This window comes from Hypoxylon trugodes (assembly GCF_022578975.1).
Source record: "Hypoxylon trugodes strain CBS 135444 unplaced genomic scaffold F4822scaffold_9, whole genome shotgun sequence".
Lineage (NCBI taxonomy): Eukaryota > Fungi > Ascomycota > Sordariomycetes > Xylariales > Hypoxylaceae > Hypoxylon > Hypoxylon trugodes.
The window spans coordinates 2,047,626-2,064,084 of record NW_026250024.1 but is presented as its reverse complement, the minus strand read 5'-3'; the positions used below and the strand labels follow the sequence as shown (position 1 = coordinate 2,064,084).

General features: G+C 48.4%; 6 protein-coding genes across 6 annotated transcripts; 4 read left to right on the top strand and 2 right to left on the bottom strand.

Moving 5' to 3' along the window:
• Positions 1-200: 200 nt before the first annotated feature.
• F4822DRAFT_417036 (MFS general substrate transporter) lies at positions 201-3,103 on the top strand. The gene is made up of 6 exons (XM_051459401.1): positions 201-1,005; positions 1,073-1,098; positions 1,160-1,471; positions 1,535-1,606; positions 1,663-2,353; positions 2,406-3,103. The coding sequence occupies exons 1-6, from the start codon at positions 917-919 to the stop codon at positions 2,857-2,859; spliced, it is 1,644 nt and encodes a 547-aa protein (XP_051310792.1). The 5' UTR covers positions 201-916; the 3' UTR covers positions 2,860-3,103.
• A 108-nt stretch (positions 3,104-3,211) lies between these two features.
• F4822DRAFT_380615 (ribosome biogenesis protein SLX9-domain-containing protein) lies at positions 3,212-4,354 on the top strand. The gene is made up of 2 exons (XM_051456397.1): positions 3,212-3,292; positions 3,351-4,354. The coding sequence occupies exons 1-2, from the start codon at positions 3,290-3,292 to the stop codon at positions 3,972-3,974; spliced, it is 627 nt and encodes a 208-aa protein (XP_051310791.1). The 5' UTR covers positions 3,212-3,289; the 3' UTR covers positions 3,975-4,354.
• Positions 4,257-6,738, bottom strand: F4822DRAFT_380611 (NCS1 nucleoside transporter family protein-like protein). Its single transcript, XM_051456396.1, has 4 exons — positions 6,204-6,738; positions 6,070-6,147; positions 4,751-6,016; positions 4,257-4,693 (listed from the first exon to the last, which is right to left on the bottom strand). The coding sequence occupies exons 1-4, from the start codon at positions 6,340-6,342 to the stop codon at positions 4,485-4,487; spliced, it is 1,692 nt and encodes a 563-aa protein (XP_051310790.1). The 5' UTR covers positions 6,343-6,738; the 3' UTR covers positions 4,257-4,484.
• Positions 6,636-10,529, top strand: F4822DRAFT_380617 (DUF917-domain-containing protein). The gene is made up of 2 exons (XM_051456398.1): positions 6,636-8,833; positions 8,883-10,529. Exons 1-2 carry the CDS (start codon positions 7,280-7,282, stop codon positions 10,443-10,445), a joined length of 3,117 nt encoding a protein of 1,038 aa, XP_051310789.1. The 5' UTR covers positions 6,636-7,279; the 3' UTR covers positions 10,446-10,529.
• On the bottom strand, positions 10,530-12,264 carry F4822DRAFT_380618 (uncharacterized protein). Its single transcript, XM_051456399.1, has one exon. It carries the CDS (start codon positions 11,681-11,683, stop codon positions 10,613-10,615), a length of 1,071 nt encoding a protein of 356 aa, XP_051310788.1. The 5' UTR covers positions 11,684-12,264; the 3' UTR covers positions 10,530-10,612.
• Positions 12,265-12,647: 383 nt separating this feature from the next.
• Positions 12,648-14,344, top strand: F4822DRAFT_380567 (MFS general substrate transporter). The gene is made up of 2 exons (XM_051456394.1): positions 12,648-13,392; positions 13,461-14,344. Exons 1-2 carry the CDS (start codon positions 12,751-12,753, stop codon positions 14,184-14,186), a joined length of 1,368 nt encoding a protein of 455 aa, XP_051310787.1. The 5' UTR covers positions 12,648-12,750; the 3' UTR covers positions 14,187-14,344.
• The last annotated feature ends 2,115 nt before the right edge of the window (positions 14,345-16,459 follow it).

Below are 16,459 nucleotides of genomic sequence, written 5' to 3'. Positions count from 1 at the left end.
TACTTGACGTCTTATGTAATATGTTAAAGTACCTAAAATGATGTACCTAAGCGAACCGACGCACCGGGACGCTGGCCGTGATCCGTGCCTGATACCCGGCGGAAGTCGCAAAGTAGCTTGGCCTTCTTGGTATAATCCGTGCCCAGCTGTGCCTAGCTGTACTAAATCAAGTAAGACAGCAATTGAGTTTCTAGGCTGTTGCCGCTTATCCGCTTTCTTCGATTTCAAAGCATGCTGCAACTTAAACTCTCCCTTCTTTTTTATTGTTTTATTCTCGATAAACCACGTTACTCAAGCTAATTCCTCATATGTATGGTAATTTCTACAAATCGGTATAATAGTAGAGAAATCGAAATTGGTTACACGAGAAAATGAGATGATAAGAAAACAGGATCCCGCACAGTTTGTCTAACGTCAGCACTTCGCAATCATATCTCGAGTCTACCAACGAAATTCACCTTCGTGTTTCACTTGTATCGTAATGCCGAGCCACACAAGGGTGGAGTGCCCTTGACGATCTATAGTCCAATCCTTGTCCCTTGGCATATTACAGTCTTGGGTCTTGGTTGTTCGCTAATAATTATCAATTGCTACCTACATATGTAACCTCCTAAACCTTGCCTGCCCTATGCATTTTCGCAATTCTCACGAGACAACTTTCATGAGGCCAGCTTTCTTTCAGCTCTTCTAGCTCACCATGGTCGCATCAACGCTCAGGTAACAACGAAACTTAACAATTAGTACCGACAGTCAAGACACTTTAGTCAGACAAGCTACACGCGTACGAACCCCCCGAATCGCAACGAGCTCGATAAGATACCTGCGATAGTAGCATTGCGCAAGGCTGACGGTGTATTCAGCTCGAAACCAGACATCACGAGCGCCGGGCTAATTAGCCCATAACAAGAGGGACAAAATGTCGAGATGGGCAGGGCAACCTTCCATCAAGGGGAGCACTGAAGCCGTGCGAATGGCTTTGCTCACCCTCAATACAATCGGCATTACGTACGTTGTGCATACATATAATCCAATAGCTAGTAAAGGTGGATGTTAACCAGTTTACTATCCGTAGATTCGTATGGGGTGTAGAACAAACCTGTGAGTTTCCAGATACCTTCAACGCAATGTAAAACCAATGACTAATGGTGAATATGTCCAGATTGTACCCCTTACCTCCTGTCCCTCGGTTTAACGAAGAGCAAAACCTCATTAGTATGGATCGCCGGGCCACTTTCTGGACTGATTGTTCAACCGATCGTTGGCGCGCTCGCGGACGAGTCGACATCAAAATGGGGACGACGCCGACCCTTTATCGTTATCGGTTCTATACTGTCAGCCCTAAGCTTGCTCACGTTAGGCTTCACGAAGGAAATAGTGGCCTTTTTCGTCCCCGATGAGAAGGTGGCGCAGACATTCACGATATCTACCGCCGTGCTGGCTATATATGCAGTTGATTTCTCGATCAATGCTGGTTAGTGGATGCTTCCAACGCTCAAGCGCGCTGGGAACCGTCAATCGCTAACGGTGCCACTAGTAATGTCTGCGGCAAGGAGTCTCGTAGTTGACACGCTTCCTATTGAGAAGCAACAGACGGGATCTGCCTGGGGTATGGAAGCACAATATCCACTTGCTGATGAATATACGTACTAATGACATTGATAGGCAGTAGAATGTCGGCTATTGGCCATGGAATAGCCTATGCGACTGGCGCCATCGATTTGCCTTCGCTTCTGGGAACCTCCTTGGGCGATACCCAATTCAAGCAACTGACTGTTATCGCTGCGGTAGGGCTCGTCTTCACTTGCTGGGTCACTTCCTGGGCTGTGACGGAGAGGGTATTGATTGCCACGAGACATGACCCTCGCAAGGAAGAAGGGGGTTTCAAGGTTGTTAGTCAAATCTGGTCAACCATTGTACATCTCCCGCCTCGCATCCGAGCGATCTGCATGGCGCAATTTTGGGCGTGGATCGGATGGTTCCCTTTCCTCTTCTACAGTACCACATGGATAGGTGAGACCTATTTCCGCTATGATGCTGTAAGTAAGGCGAAGGACTCCGGAGATGCGTTAGGAGAAATCGGTAGAGTTGGAAGTGAAGCTTTCATCATTTACTCTATTATCACCTTTTTCGGCTCATGGATTCTCCCTATGGTCATTAAGTCTCCGGATGATGAAAGTTATACCCAACGCCCCCCTCAGGCTCTTCGCGGCGCTGTGGAGAAGTTCAATAAGTATAAGCCGGATCTTCTGACCGCATGGATGTGGGGACATGCGACTTTTGCTGGAGCAATGTTCTTTGCGCCGTTTGCTACGAGCTTTCGGTTTGCGACATTCCTCGTTTGCTTATGTGGATTGTAAGTGTTCTGTTTGATTATATGAAGCTTGGCTCATCTAACTCTTCCCAAGGCCTTGGAACATCGCATCCTGGGCGCCTTCTGCTTTCCTCGGAGTGGAAGTCAACAAGCTTAGTGGTGCGACTGGATCCAACAATTCATATCGTCGGCTATCGCGCGACTCTAGTATAGAGTTAGAAGAGGTGAACGAGTTATCTAGCCCTTCGGTCTTGGATCCAGAAGGATCGCGCGCAGGGTCCAAATCAGGACCCACAGGGCAGTTGTCTGGCGTATATTTCGGAATCTTGAACATTTACACAACGATACCGCAGTTCATCGGTACAATTCTCAGCACTGTCATCTTCACCATACTTGAACCGGGAAAAAGCCCTGAGCTGGCGCATAACGCACATCCGGATGAGCACCATGGTACTGACGGACCTAATGCCATTTCTGTGTGCTTATTTATAGGGGCTTGCAGTGCGTTCGTTGCGATATTCGCGACTCGGAAGCTGAAATATTTGTAGATTAGGTGTGTTAATACTTTCAACAATCTGATAGCACGTAGCATCTGGCGGGCAAAATCCTTGTATTTGGGCTTCATAATGGCCATGGGGCTGTGTTAAAATGGTATAGGCGGGAGTTTAAGGGGTTCGACTTAGGGACACGGCGAATACCATAGAATTGACTTGAATTTCATTTCACTGTACCATTATATCACACATTATATAATTATAGCGATGCTAGAAATGTAAAGACTGAATTTTCTGAGTGATGGCACAGTAAATAAAGTTCCAACCGTCGAAATATTCACATTACATAAGCCCCCACTAAATTTTCCCTCACCATTCATACCATTTTCTAAATCTACATCCTCAACTTCTTTACAATACATCACCTTCAATTATACATTCCAAGGTCGCCATTCGTCGCCATAGTCACGGACAAAGCTACAATATGGTTCGTATCAAAATTCACTTATTTACCACTCCAGCCTCATACTAATATACTAAACTAGGCCCCAATCGCCCCCTCTAAACGCCGCTCTCTCCGCGCCAAAATCGCCGCCAAATCCAATTCCGAGCCATACGCACCACGACGAGCTCCACGCCCCGACGCCATCGACACAAGCGATTCCTTCATAAACTCAAAACGAGATAAACGTATCATAAAACACGCATCCTTCGTCTCGCGCATCGAAAAGGCAGGCACATCATCCAAAAAGCGCAAGCGTACTCGACGGCCTGGTAACAAACTCGTAGCGAATCTAGATTCACTAGCTGATGCGCTGCCGGATTTATTGGAGAACGGCGAGACGGAGGAGGGGTTGAGACAGTTAAGAGAGGGAAAGGTTAGGCATAAGAGTTTGAGGAGTAAGAAGGGTGCGTTGAAGAGGAAGGAGATGGTTGTTAAAGGGGAGGTGGAGAGGTTTGGGGTTAGTTTGGCTAGGTTGAATGCTGTGCCCGAGCAGAATATGGATGTTAAGGTTGAGAAGGAGGGTGAGGGAGAGAAACAACGGCAAACGGAGGCTCAGGCTCAAGCTCCGGCGTCGACTGCGAATCGCTGGGCTGCGCTACGAGGATTTATTTCTGCGACGATGGAGCAGAATCCGGCGTTTGTTGAGAAGAAGGATGGGAAATGAAGAGGCACCTAGCGAAAGAAAGGGGAAAAAAAAAGACCTATACACAGCGGCCTAGGACGAAGCGTTGCGCCGTCACGAGCATTGGGGAATCCCACATCCACTCTTGTCGCATACTCATACCACCAGAGCGAAATCCACGGCGCCGATGGCAGGGCTTCAAGGCCTATATCTGATTGATATCCTACCAATTTAAAATCTAACCCCAGAGCGAAGGATAGGTATTCGCTTTTGTGGTGCGCTTTTGGGGTGCTACGAGTCGATTGAGCTCGTTAGCTAGATTCTCCAGGCGAGCAAGGGTTTAGCCGCAGAAAATCTATAAGTCCATCTGTTAGGACGGGATATTTCTAGCCACCTATTCTAGAACCCATAGTAGAACGAAAAAAAAAAAGTTTATATCCAAAACATTCACATGTGGACTATGAGCGAAAAACATAAGTATTCGGTTGAATTAAAGATGAGGTGTGTTGGTCGCATCGTCATATTGCTATTCGCGTCCCCATAGGTACACCTCTATTCCTTCTTATCAAACGTTTCCTGGGTCAGAGAAGGCTCGCCACTACCATAAGCGTTTGTCTGGAACTCTACAGATATAATACCCAATTTGTCCGCCTCCTTGGTAGTGAAGGTGCCATATATATCAACTTCATCGTACTCGCCAAGCCCTGAAACGGGGAATAACTTGTTGAGAATGATGAAAATGGTTGCGCTGATGAAGAAGCCTGAATAAAGGCACGACATTAGATATCAGCGTGTTCGGTTTTAGCAGATACACTTACCTATGAAGAACGCCATATAGTACAACTCGAACAAGCCCCGAGGTGCGTTCGTGTCCTGATTAACAGTAACAACGAGACCACCAATGGTCGGGGCCCAACCGCAAACCCATGCAACGGGCGCTCGCCAATTTATACCGTTCCAGTACCAATACGAGGAATCCACTGTGGCGTATAGATGGCTTAATCGGACTTTTCGATCGCGTAACACATAAAAGTCGGCGGCCATAAGACCGATCACCGGTGATAGAAAAACAGAAAAAGAACTGAGAACCTGGATGAAAGTGACGGCCTTATTGACAAGCTGCCAAGGTTGGACCACCCAAGCAGCGACGAAAGTGATGATTGCACCTCTTCGTATGTTAATATAGTGAGGCCACAAACCGGCAAGATCGATACCACCGGCTACCGCATTACCGCAGACGTTCTCAAACATGCTGGTAAGTCCAAATCCAAAGGCGAGGAAGAAAACACCAGCTCGGGATGCTGAAGATCCATTTCCATTATCCATCATCGTCATGAGAAGGTCTGGTGGATTCCAATACACCTCGCCGTAGATCTTCTGGGCGGCACTGGTAGTCACTAAACCAACAAGACATACGAGAACACCAGTGATCCAACCAGATGTGATCGTCCCAATCACATAGGCTTTCCAACCTCGCGCGTATCGCGAAAAGTCCGATCCATTAGTGATTCCCGCCGCAATACTTCCGATGGTTTGGTTAATGCCAGCCATCAGGAGCCAGGAGATATTCCACGGCGAGGTTGCAGGGAGAGCCACGCCGGTGTATAAAAGCGGACCGGCACCATGCGCAAACGTTAATGCCCAGATCATCATCGCAATCATGCCGCACGCAGTATAGATTGAGGTAATCAAGAAGGGAATCTTGAACTTCTCTGGTGGGAGCCATAAGAGCGGGGTTGACAAGACCCAAAAGACGATGAAACCAACAAATTGGTCACCGGTCGTTGGCATACTCTCAGGCAAGAAGTTTCGCATTCTGCCGTATGATGGCCAGATAGCTGTCAGACATACAGCGGCGAGCCGACCACCATTCCAACATTGTATAGCGTTCCAGATGAAATTCAGCAGGATGCGCTGTAGTAAGGGGATGTAGCTTGCTCTCATCCCCCAGGTAAACCGGTTCTGGATTGTGAAACCAATATGCCATTTTATACCACACCAAGCGATCAGAGTTGAGAAACCAGCTATTAACAAGCGAGCAACAACGATGATCATCATAGCCTGTGAAACGGATAACCCTTGAGCTATAACCACCCGTTAGAATTGGGGGTCAACGACAAGACCAATTAAGACATACTCAGAAAACTACTTGGCGTCTGCCAATTAGTGATGTTCAAAGACGATAGCGTCCAGAAGCCGAAATAGTGAAACCACCCTGATCGCACTGTAAGTATCGTTGCGTCTCCGCGTGGTACGATATTTCGGACTCACCCCATGTTCTTCGGCTTGGTGGCAAGGGAATTAAGTCACGGTTGCTCCATCTATCCGTTTGCTCATGTTGAGCTTCATCCCCATGCAAACGAATCTTCTCCTTAACATCTGCAAAACGAGATCTTATCCCAGCGGCCATATCTATACCAAACCAAACTTTGGCCCGACATAATGGGAATAAATCGGGAGCTCAGCTGAGCTCAAGTGCGGCCTAGCTAAGTAATATACCGATAATGGGCTGAGACATGGGCCTTGTAGGTGTAACCACAATACCCCCAAATAGAATCCCCGCCCGCTGATTATCTACATCTCCTACCTATCGGGCTAGGATCCAGGGTCTAGAGATAACAGCAAGACGGGGAAGACGTATGCTTCTGGCCTAGCAAATACATAAGCTAGCAAGGGGTGTGGCAAGAAAATGGGTTACACCCCACGCTGCCGTTCAGTTGGAGATTCGGAGTCGAAGATCAAGTAAGAAGATAAAAAGGAGAGTTCTTTATCTGATTCGTCGGGATGTCCCCGTTTGCTCTAGATTGATAAGCTTCGGGGAATCGTGCCTGCCTGTGTGACCAAGTCGATTCATCAATGGCTTTTCGGCCCCACATTCCTTTGTGATGCACTTCCCGTATAGGTGCTCCAAAAGTCTAGACGAAAGTTACTACCTTTCTATTTTTGAAGGGTTAGTTACTTGAGAGAAGGAGCCTTTAAGAGACATTTGATTCATTAATTAACTCAAAGTTAAACATAACAATGGCCTCTTATACACAACTTAATCTCTCTTTAGCTTCTAATGATTCCCATTAATATAAACTACCTAACCAGCCAAATACCGATTATTATGGGTAGCTAGCGGCAATCCTAGTTTGCTCCAAAGTGCCAAATCAGGCAATCCACAATGTGATAAGTTACAAGTCGGGGCCGAAGCCGGTTTCGGTCTGAATAGGCCGACAAGGTGACGAGGGTAGCTCGGCTCAGCTATATCTAAGAAACCCCGGCCACAGCTGAAGGATTCATGTCTTCCCTACCATCTACTTGGCGGAAATATTCGCTAAGTAAGACCTCGCGATACTCAGAAAATGGCCGATTCTACCAAGACATTGCGCATCGGTGTCGATGTCGGCGGCACCAACACCGACGGCGTCATTCTCGACCCGTCCCGCGCTCTGGAGCCGGATAAGGGTATTATTGCCTGGCATAAGGCCCCGACGACGACGAATCCGAGTCTTGGAATTAATGATGCTATAACAACTATGTTTAAGGCCTCTAATGTTAATCCCGACAGAGTCGCTAGCGTCACTATTGGAACAACTCACTTCGTCAATGCTGTCGTTGAGAGGGATACCGCACGATTGACCCAAGTCGCAGTACTGCGACTTTGTGGTCCGTTCTCAAAACATGCTCCGCCGTGCGTCGATTGGCCGGATGACATGCGTGAACTCATCCTCGGCTACTATGCGCTCCTAAAAGGTGGTTTAGAAGTTGACGGATATCTCATCTCAGATATTGACGAGGACGAGATTAAAAAGCAATGTGCTATTATCCGCGAGAAGGGCATCAAGAGCGTAGTCGTGAATGGGGTCTTCAGCCCCATTGACACCATTGAGCAACAAGAGGAGCGTGCAGCCGCCATTGTCCGTGCCGAAATTCCTGGTTGCGATGTGGTATGCTCTAAAGAGGTCGCCAATTTAGGATTTCTAGAACGCGAGAATGCTGCTATTCTAAATGCTTCGATCCTCGCATTCGCTCGTAAAACGATTCGCTCATTTCAAGAACCAATCAAGCGCCTAGGGCTTGATTGCCCAGTTTTCATCACGCAAAATGACGGCACGATCCTATCTGGCGATATGGCGGCGAGATTACCCATTAGAACTTTCTCTAGTGGTCCGACGAATAGTATGCGCGGTGCTGCTTTCCTGGTGCAAAATGAGCTGGACGAAGCAATGATGGTGGTTGATATTGGTGGTACGACTACGGATGTAGGGCTTTTACTTGCGAATGGCTTCCCTCGCCAACAAGCAGCATACAGTGACCTAGCAGGCGTTCGTATGAATTTTTCATGTCCGGATGTCAAAAGCATTGGCCTTGGCGGTGGCTCGATCGTTCGAAATGGCGAGACACTCACTGTAGGACCGGATAGCGTTGGCTATAAGATCACGGAAGAAGCCCTAGTTTTTGGCGGCAAGGTTCTTACTACTACCGATTGCACCGTACTAGCGGACAGTACAGTCGAAATTGGGACCAGGGAACTGGCGAAAGACGCCTTGGACAATGAAGGGATCGCAAAGTTCAAGGCTGCCGTTAAACATAAACTCGAGAAAATCATTGATACGATGAAGACTTCACCAGAGGATCTTCCCGTGCTCCTCGTGGGAGGCGGTGCAGTAATAGCACCCAACGAACTAAAGGGAGCAAGCATGGTACTTAAACCGAAGTGGTCGGGAGTTGCCAACGCTATCGGAGCTGCAATCGCAAGAGTTAGCGCCGTTGTCGATACGGTGAAGTCTACAGAGTCCAAGCCAACACAGCAGATTCTAGAAGAAATATGTCAAGATGCTATTGATCGAGCCGTAACAAACGGGGCATCCAGGTCAACAGCTAAAATTGTCGAAATGGACACTCTACCTCTACCAGTATGTCACCCAATCCTTAGTAATTGACACCTGCTAATTATAATGATAGTATATCGCAAATAAGTCACGTTTCACTGTTAGAGCAGCAGGAGATCTTGACTACTCGCGCACAGACTTTGGGACTCTCCATTTTGAAGACACATCTACGGAAACGGACGTTCAAATGGATGAATACGAAAAAGCTGCAAAGAATTCAGAGAAAAAGACAAAACCGGAGGCTGAGGAGGATATCGATATTGAAAATTACGAGCCTACAGTTAAGAATCGTGTTTGGTACATAAACGAGACGGACCTCGATTGGATTACGATCGGCTGCTATATTCTTGGTACTGGTGGTGGCGGTAGCCCCTATGCGTCTATGATTCGTCTACGACAAATGCTGCGCAGAGGCGATGTGGTTCGTGTGGTGAGCCCAGATGATCTACCGGATGATGCAGCTATAGCGACTGGAGGCCACGCTGGCTCGCCCACTGTTGGTATAGAAAAGCTAGCTGGTGACGAAATGACCGAGGCCCAGGAAGAGTTATATAAAATCTGCGATAGCCAACCGTCGCATATAATTACGGTGGAAATCGGTGGTGGCAATGGCCTGCAGAGTATGATCGTTGGTGCAAGTACGAATATGAACTTGCCCGCCGTAGATGGCGATTGGATGGGTAGAGCGTATCCTACCAAGTGGCAGACTACGCCGGTTGTCTTTAACGAAAGATCGCTGATCTGGTCGCCCGTCGCAATGACTGACGGCAACGGAAATGTCGTGCTGGTGCCGAAAGCTACGTCAGACCTTCAGGTCGAGCGCATACTTCGTGCGGCGTTGAGTCAAATGGGCTCAGGCGTAGGTGTTGCTGACCCGCCCGTAACTGGTTCGGAGTGTAAGCGGTGGGCCGTCGAGCATACTATCTCGCAATCATGGCGTATCGGGCGAGCGGTCGTGAATGCGCGAAAATCTAATCGAGTGGATAATGTGGCTGAGACTATCCTCGCAGAATGCGGTGGACCTGAAGCAGGCCAGGTCTTATGGAAGGGGAAAATAGTAGGTGTGGAACGCACATTACGCATGGGTCACATCTACGGAGAATGTATCATCGAGGGCGCGGACGTGGTCGATGAGGAGAACGCTACGAAGACCGGATCCGCGGAGAGCAAGTCGCAATTTCAAGGCAAGATCAAGATTCCGTTTAAGAACGAGAATATTGCTGCTATCAAGATCTCACGATCGGTTGTGGATGGAAAAGTCGTCGAGACCGAGGACGAGGTACTAGGCCTAGTACCCGATCTAATCTCGGTGATCGACGCACAAAATGGCGAAGCCATAGGTACTCCTGAGTATCGGTACGGCCTTCTGGTTATCGTCCTCGGCATAACGGCGAGTGAGCGGTGGACATCAGAAAGGGGTATTGAGATAGGGGGACCGAAGGCCTTCGGTATGGATCATCTGACGTACAAGCCCTTAGGCAAGTTCATCAAACCTAGGAGTGTGATCGATGAATTTGATGTTAGCGAGGAAAATACCGAAGAAGGTACCTCTGATCAAGTTTCCGGGAATGTTCCTCAGAAGGGTTTCCGTGGCCTAGTTCGGCGTCTTACTTCAAGTGGTAAGAAACTGATATAGTATCAGTTGCGCATCATTGTATAAACCAACACCCAAATAGAAGGAGTTTTATAAATGTGAAAAAAATAGTAAAATTCTGGCTATATATATGTCTAACGGAATATACTCATAGAAAGCACACTGATACGAGGATCTAATCTTACCACATTAATAAGTAACGATAGCCTCTAGCCAGCGACGGCACCACCACCACCGTCGCCCGCTGCTCCTCCACCGCCATCACCACCACTACCATCAAACCCTCCTAAATCTGCGATCGTATCTAACCTCTTCGCAAACTTCGCCCAATCCTTAACATCGCCCCTTTCTTTAGCCCGCGCTACTGACTTCGCCGCCGTATCCATAGTCACCACTGCCGTGACGACTAACTCTTCCATCTCTACTCTTCGTCCTGGGTTTAATAACAACCCAGCATCAAATAAGTCACAGCGGCCGATCACAATGCCACCTCCATCTCTCCCTCCACTTGCGCTAGAACTAGCACCACCACAACCACTTACTTTCTTCCCCAGCTTCCAATCATACGTCATCGAAGCGATAGGTATCAAAAAGTGATCAATCTTCGGATCACGCCCACCCTCGAGGTCCGCAGCGCGGTAGCACTTCCAGTGACCAGCTGCCGCATCCGCAGTATCCACACGCCAACTCCAAAATTCATTTCCATTGGGCACTCCACGCACAGCCCAGTAGTCGAGTGATGTGCTGGCCCATCGATGGTATCGGATCGCGCCGACCTCGTCGTTGGGGTTGGTACCGGATACGATGACGTAGTCTGGCCGTGCGGATGTGGACATGGAGGATTTGTGCGTGTCGATGCAGCGGTATACGGGCCGGCCGGAGGGGTCGGTTAGGGCTAGGGTTGATCCGTCGGGTTCGCGTTTTAGGAGGAGGGAGAGGGGTTGGTGTTGGTGCTGAGGTTGGGCATATGGGTACCCGCCTTGCGCGGGCGGGCCCGGAGGAGGTGGTGGGAGGTAGCTGTAGCCCGGAGGCGGAGCGGGATATGGGTTGTAGACTTGTGGATTCTGGGGCGGGGGATAGGGACCCGTCTGAGGAGGGCCGCCGTAGTAGGGTTGATTCGGTTGGTATGGACTGTTTGACCGAGATGATGGTGAAGAAGCTGGGTGGTATGGAGGTGCGTAGTTGTTATGTTGAAGAAGATTAGAACCTAGACCACCTGACTGAGGCTGTCCGTACTGAGATTGCCACGAATTTGGCCTCCCATATTGTGAGTTCTGCATTTTCTTATACGTCTGTAGAAATTATAGAATGATCTTGAAAATGAAAAGCTCTCTAGGTCAATTAGAGATACGCGACCTACTGAGTTATTATATTCATGCCATTACTATCGTTAAAGCTCGTAGGATTTTCGAGGGAGCTCCCTACGAGGGTAGCTACCCCGGACAAGCTGAATTACCTAGGGAGAAACGAATACCAACGCCACTAATCTGTTCCACCATGAGAGAGTATATGAGATGTCCATTTTCATTTCATTCGCCGAAATGGTGTAAAATAACTTCAAATGGATGCCAAGCCCTTGACCTGCCTCGGGGCTTGTACATATACGCCGTAATTCTTCAACCCATCCCTGTCTGAGTCAGATTATCACTCCTATACGCCGCGAAAGGTCTCCGTAGCCCCACACACTACTCGCATTAAGGTATAGATCTTTGAATGTTTCAGATTGTGGGAAGATGAATACTGCTCAGTTCTTCTTGGCATGAAGAGATCCAATACTGAACCTTGGGCAAAAGCTGGTCTTCATTGCCTCTTGCTTCTCAGCGCCTAATTATTTTTGGTAGCGGAAAATTTTCATCATTCTTGTCAAGTTTTATTGTGACCAGAAAAGCGCCACGTCGTCATCTATACGGAGCGGAGTTACTCAAAAGGAGACAGAGAACAAGTCCAAATAGATGACTAATCTGGTATAATGAGATCCTATTGGCTGCTTTACCCATGTTCCCTTTATTCACAATTAACTCGGCAAATCCATCCAAACTTCCATCTCACTTCATCAAATTCAAGACAGCATACATCTATTTCATTTTGTAACTAAATATGCACTAAATCGCCTATACCTGGTAACAATACCGATGTTTTAATAGTAGAATTTGTTCGCTCGCCTAGTAGCAGCATGCGTTCCGAGGCAACATATCGCGGAACGGAAAGCTGATGTTCCTCCCAATGCCTGATGGCCAACTCCGGCAGACCGTTAGCTATGTGAACACCCTGGATTAGAGTCTCATAGTCACAGTTATTACCATCCAAATTCGGATGTCAATAAACTCTAAATAAAGGATTGTTTACGATGACTTCGTCGGAAGAAACAGACCGCGAGAGCGAGCCATTGCTCGATTCAGAGTCTTCCTTAGTGGACGAAGAGTCAAGTCCACTTCTATCCCAAAATGGGACATTAGATCCCGGCAAGCAGACTGACGGCTCGAATCCCCGACGCTCAACACACGTTCTATTCCGGATCGGAGCTGCTATGTTCTCTTTCATAGTGTTAGGGATGATGGTCTCAACGCTCGGTGTCATGGTCCCGCAATTCGAAACCTACTATAGCTTATCAGACCTCCAAGTATCCTCCATATTCCTCGTATGGCCAGTAGGATATATTCTGGCTGCCTACCTCAACGGCGTCATTCATGTCAAATTCGGGCAGCGCGGCATTGCTACTATTGGTCCACTCTTTCATATCATCCTAGCCAACATCGCGTCTTTGCATCCCCCATTCCCGGTACTGCTTGTTGGCCTAGCTATCGGCTCGCTTGGCACAGGAGTTCTTGATGGCTCATTCTGTGCTTGGGCCGGAGGTATGGGGAACGCCAACGTCGTACAAGGCTTTTTACACGGTTCTTTCTCTGCTGGGGCAGCCTTGGGTCCGTTTCTCGCTGGTACTATGCTCTCAGTTGGGCATACACCGTGGTATTCATGGTACTACGTCCTCGTAAGGCCCCTATATCCCTTATAACCCCCCCCCCCCCTGAATCTTAAATGTTAATGCCATATATATAGTTCGGCGCCTCCATCCTCGAAGCCATAACCCTAACCCTAGCCTTCCGCTTCGAAGACTCAGCCAAATACCACTTAACCCACAAGCAACTCCCCCTCCCCCAACCGCCTCCCGAAACCAAAACCTCCATCTTCACCCACCCCGTAACCTGGCTCTGCGCAATCTACTTCCTCGCCTGCGTCAGCACCGAAAGCGCGATATCCGGCTGGGTCGTAGTCTTCATGACGCGCGTGAACCGAGCCTCACCCTACCTATCCAGCCTCTCATCTTCCATGTTCTGGATCGGACAAGCAACAGGCCGTCTAGCGCTCGGCCCCGTGACGAATAAACTCGGTGTCCGGACCGCTACGATTATATACCTTATTACCGCTCTCGCGTGTGAAGCCCTCTTTGCATCAATCCGCGTCCCAGCTATAGCAGCCATCCTTATCGCATTACTGGGTTTCTGCCTCGGCCCGTTATTTCCAGCCGGCGTCGTCGCAGTCACACGCCTACTACCGCGGGAGTTACACGTGGGCGCTATTTCGTTCGTAGTCTTGGTTGGCCAACTCGGCGGGGCTTTATTGCCTTTCGCTCTCGGAGCTTTGGCTGACATCCTTAGCATTCGAGTTTTCCAAGTCGTCATTTTCGTACAGTTACTCTCGACCCTTCTTATATGGCTTGCGTTTCCAAGATTGCCGCTAGACAGCGTTCATCGCGGGGAACAAAGAAGAGAAGCAGTTCAATAGTATACCCTTGGTTTGAGCTTATGAATAGAAACACCTCACACGGAAATATTCGAATTGTCCGAGAAGTTCCCTCGAGCACGCGAATGCCGTAGGAGCTATTCTATGAATAAATCGCTATTGACAACACTTCGATAAGAGTATCTAGCAACTCGATTATATGCTACTTCTTAAGCTAGTCTAATAATGTATGGAGATAAGTGCAATAGACCCCGGATTAAATTCGTGACAGTTATTTCTATTTGTCGCAGGATGTTGAGCAACAAGATTCCAGCTAATTGAGTTCTACGTGAACCTTTGAAATATATCTTCTCCCTTCATGATTAGAATCGACTTTCGTACTAGCAAATCTTCCTTCATATCGACGTCATGGATAAATGAATTCTCAAGACGGGAGTTGGAAACGGGGATGCGTCGGACCAGCTCAACTGTCTTCAGCTTAAAGCCGCCTTTTCTCTGGCTGCACGCACAGAGCCCTTAACGCGTGCAATTTCTCGCTGCCATTCTGCATACGCCTGATTGCGATGTTTGGATAAACATTTAGCTCGGAAATCTTGTGTCTTCTTAGATAAGTCGCCGTATAACGCCGCAAGCCCCAGACACTTCTGCTCTGCTACAGCTGATGCATTGAGCAATTCTTCTGTCTGGCGTTTAGCTAGTCTATCGGATATTTTAGTACCATTGCGCTTATACTCGTTCACGATAGTAAACACGTTTTCTTCGCGCGTTCTTAGGTGTTCAACAAGGCTCTATATGCTTATTAGAGAACCTCTCGGCCGACAGAAAACCCAGATAAACGAGAGCGTACCATAGAAATGACGTGGAGAGTGTCTAATACTCCTCCGGAAGCGGCATCTACCGCATCTTGCCATCGCGACTCATGCGTAGACTTTGAAGTTGGACTACTTCGTCGCATTCCACGTTTAGGCAATGGTTCGCCAAGGGGGGCCACTGGGTTCTCAGCATCAACAGGATGTGATTGAGAATTGGCCAGGCTCTTTGTTCCAGCGTTTAATTGATGCCGTGGAAGTTGTTTCATAGCTAGATGGTTGCCCCTTTGGTTCAATGGTCTATCCTCATCCTCCTGGTCATAATCCATCTGCTTCTGCCGCTGAGCTACTCTATTAGCAAAATCTATAGATTGTGGGAGAAGCGGTGGTGCTCGGGGGGTAGGATTCCTTGTCTTTTCCGCAGATTGCTTGACAGTTGAGCTCGGACTTAGCACTATTCGAGACATGGAATTAGCTGCCGTTTGAAAATTCTCCGAGTTGGTCATGGCATCTAGACTTGGTGCATTGCGAACCGGGGGCCGCGCACGCCTGGCTGATGGAAGTATAGACATCGGAAGTTGTTGATATCCAGCTTCCAAACTCGTCTGTGGTCGCCGAACCAAGTGGCTGTCGAAGGGTGTCCGGGTTTCCATTGAGACTTCAGGCCATTTATCATGGTCAGCGGGTTGCTGAAGTTCCCTCAGTGGGCTGCGTCTGAACACTGCTGCATTTCCACTACTCATCATCGGACGTTGTACGGGGCTACCTAATTCATTTACTATCCGCCTGCTGCTCTGCATGGGTATCTGGTTGGGTCGTTGGTAATCACTTGGTTTCTTGGAAAATGACCGGTGCTCCTGGGTCAAAATCGGATCTTCGTGCGGCTGGTCAATATATACGTCAATGCTACCCGGACCTTCCTGCACGTTTGGGGGGTATGCTTCTCGAGGGTCCCTTGATCTACTAGGATTTTCTTGCGCTGCAAGGAACTGTGCTACCATTGATGTAGTCCCATTCTGTGCAGCATCCTCAGCGGATGTAATGGCCGGTGATTGTTCCTTGGAAACCACAAGGACATTGGATTTGGGATACCCCGGGGCTGTATTCGCTCTAGACTGGGAGCCACGGCCGTAAATAGTGGCCTTCGATAAGGGCCCTTGTGAAATTGCTTGACGGGTTTGTTCCTTTTTAGTGGTTTGGATCTCGTCTTTGACGTGAGTAGAGACATTATCCACTTCTTCCGATGCGGAATTCGCACTCTTATCGGAAGGATTTGCCTCTTGGTTCTTGGCTTGAGCCCGTCCAGTTGCTCCAGGTTGTTGGCTATGTTTGGCTACCTGGCTCCCAGCTTCATGAAAATATTCACTACTGCCCAAGCTTGGAGTAGCCTTCTGCCCATAAGTGCACACCTTGTTCTTAGAACTTCTCTGCTTCAGAACCGATTGAACTGGGCTTCGCTTCCTCTTCGAATTGGGGCCTACCACCGAATTGGGTGCTACTGGTGAA

Excerpts from the sequence above, each read along its gene's own strand:
- F4822DRAFT_380567 (XM_051456394.1), top strand. The coding sequence starts at position 12,751 with ATGACTTCGTCGGAAGAAACAGACCGCGAGAGCGAGCCATTGCTCGAT. Across the intron at positions 13,393-13,460 it reads ATTCATGGTACTACGTCCTC|TTCGGCGCCTCCATCCTCGA; the intron begins GTAAGGCCCCTA and ends CCATATATATAG.
- F4822DRAFT_417036 (XM_051459401.1), top strand. The coding sequence starts at position 917 with ATGTCGAGATGGGCAGGGCAACCTTCCATCAAGGGGAGCACTGAAGCC. Across the intron at positions 1,099-1,159 it reads ATGGGGTGTAGAACAAACCT|ATTGTACCCCTTACCTCCTG; the intron begins GTGAGTTTCCAG and ends GAATATGTCCAG. Across the intron at positions 1,472-1,534 it reads TGATTTCTCGATCAATGCTG|TAATGTCTGCGGCAAGGAGT; the intron begins GTTAGTGGATGC and ends CGGTGCCACTAG.
- F4822DRAFT_380611 (XM_051456396.1), bottom strand. The coding sequence starts at position 6,342 with ATGGCCGCTGGGATAAGATCTCGTTTTGCAGATGTTAAGGAGAAGATT. Across the intron at positions 6,148-6,203 it reads ACCAAGCCGAAGAACATGGG|GGTGGTTTCACTATTTCGGC; the intron begins GTGAGTCCGAAA and ends CAGTGCGATCAG. Across the intron at positions 4,694-4,750 it reads CTATATGGCGTTCTTCATAG|GCTTCTTCATCAGCGCAACC; the intron begins GTAAGTGTATCT and ends GCCTTTATTCAG.
- F4822DRAFT_380617 (XM_051456398.1), top strand. The coding sequence starts at position 7,280 with ATGGCCGATTCTACCAAGACATTGCGCATCGGTGTCGATGTCGGCGGC. Across the intron at positions 8,834-8,882 it reads TGGACACTCTACCTCTACCA|TATATCGCAAATAAGTCACG; the intron begins GTATGTCACCCA and ends TTATAATGATAG.
- F4822DRAFT_380618 (XM_051456399.1), bottom strand. The coding sequence starts at position 11,683 with ATGCAGAACTCACAATATGGGAGGCCAAATTCGTGGCAATCTCAGTAC.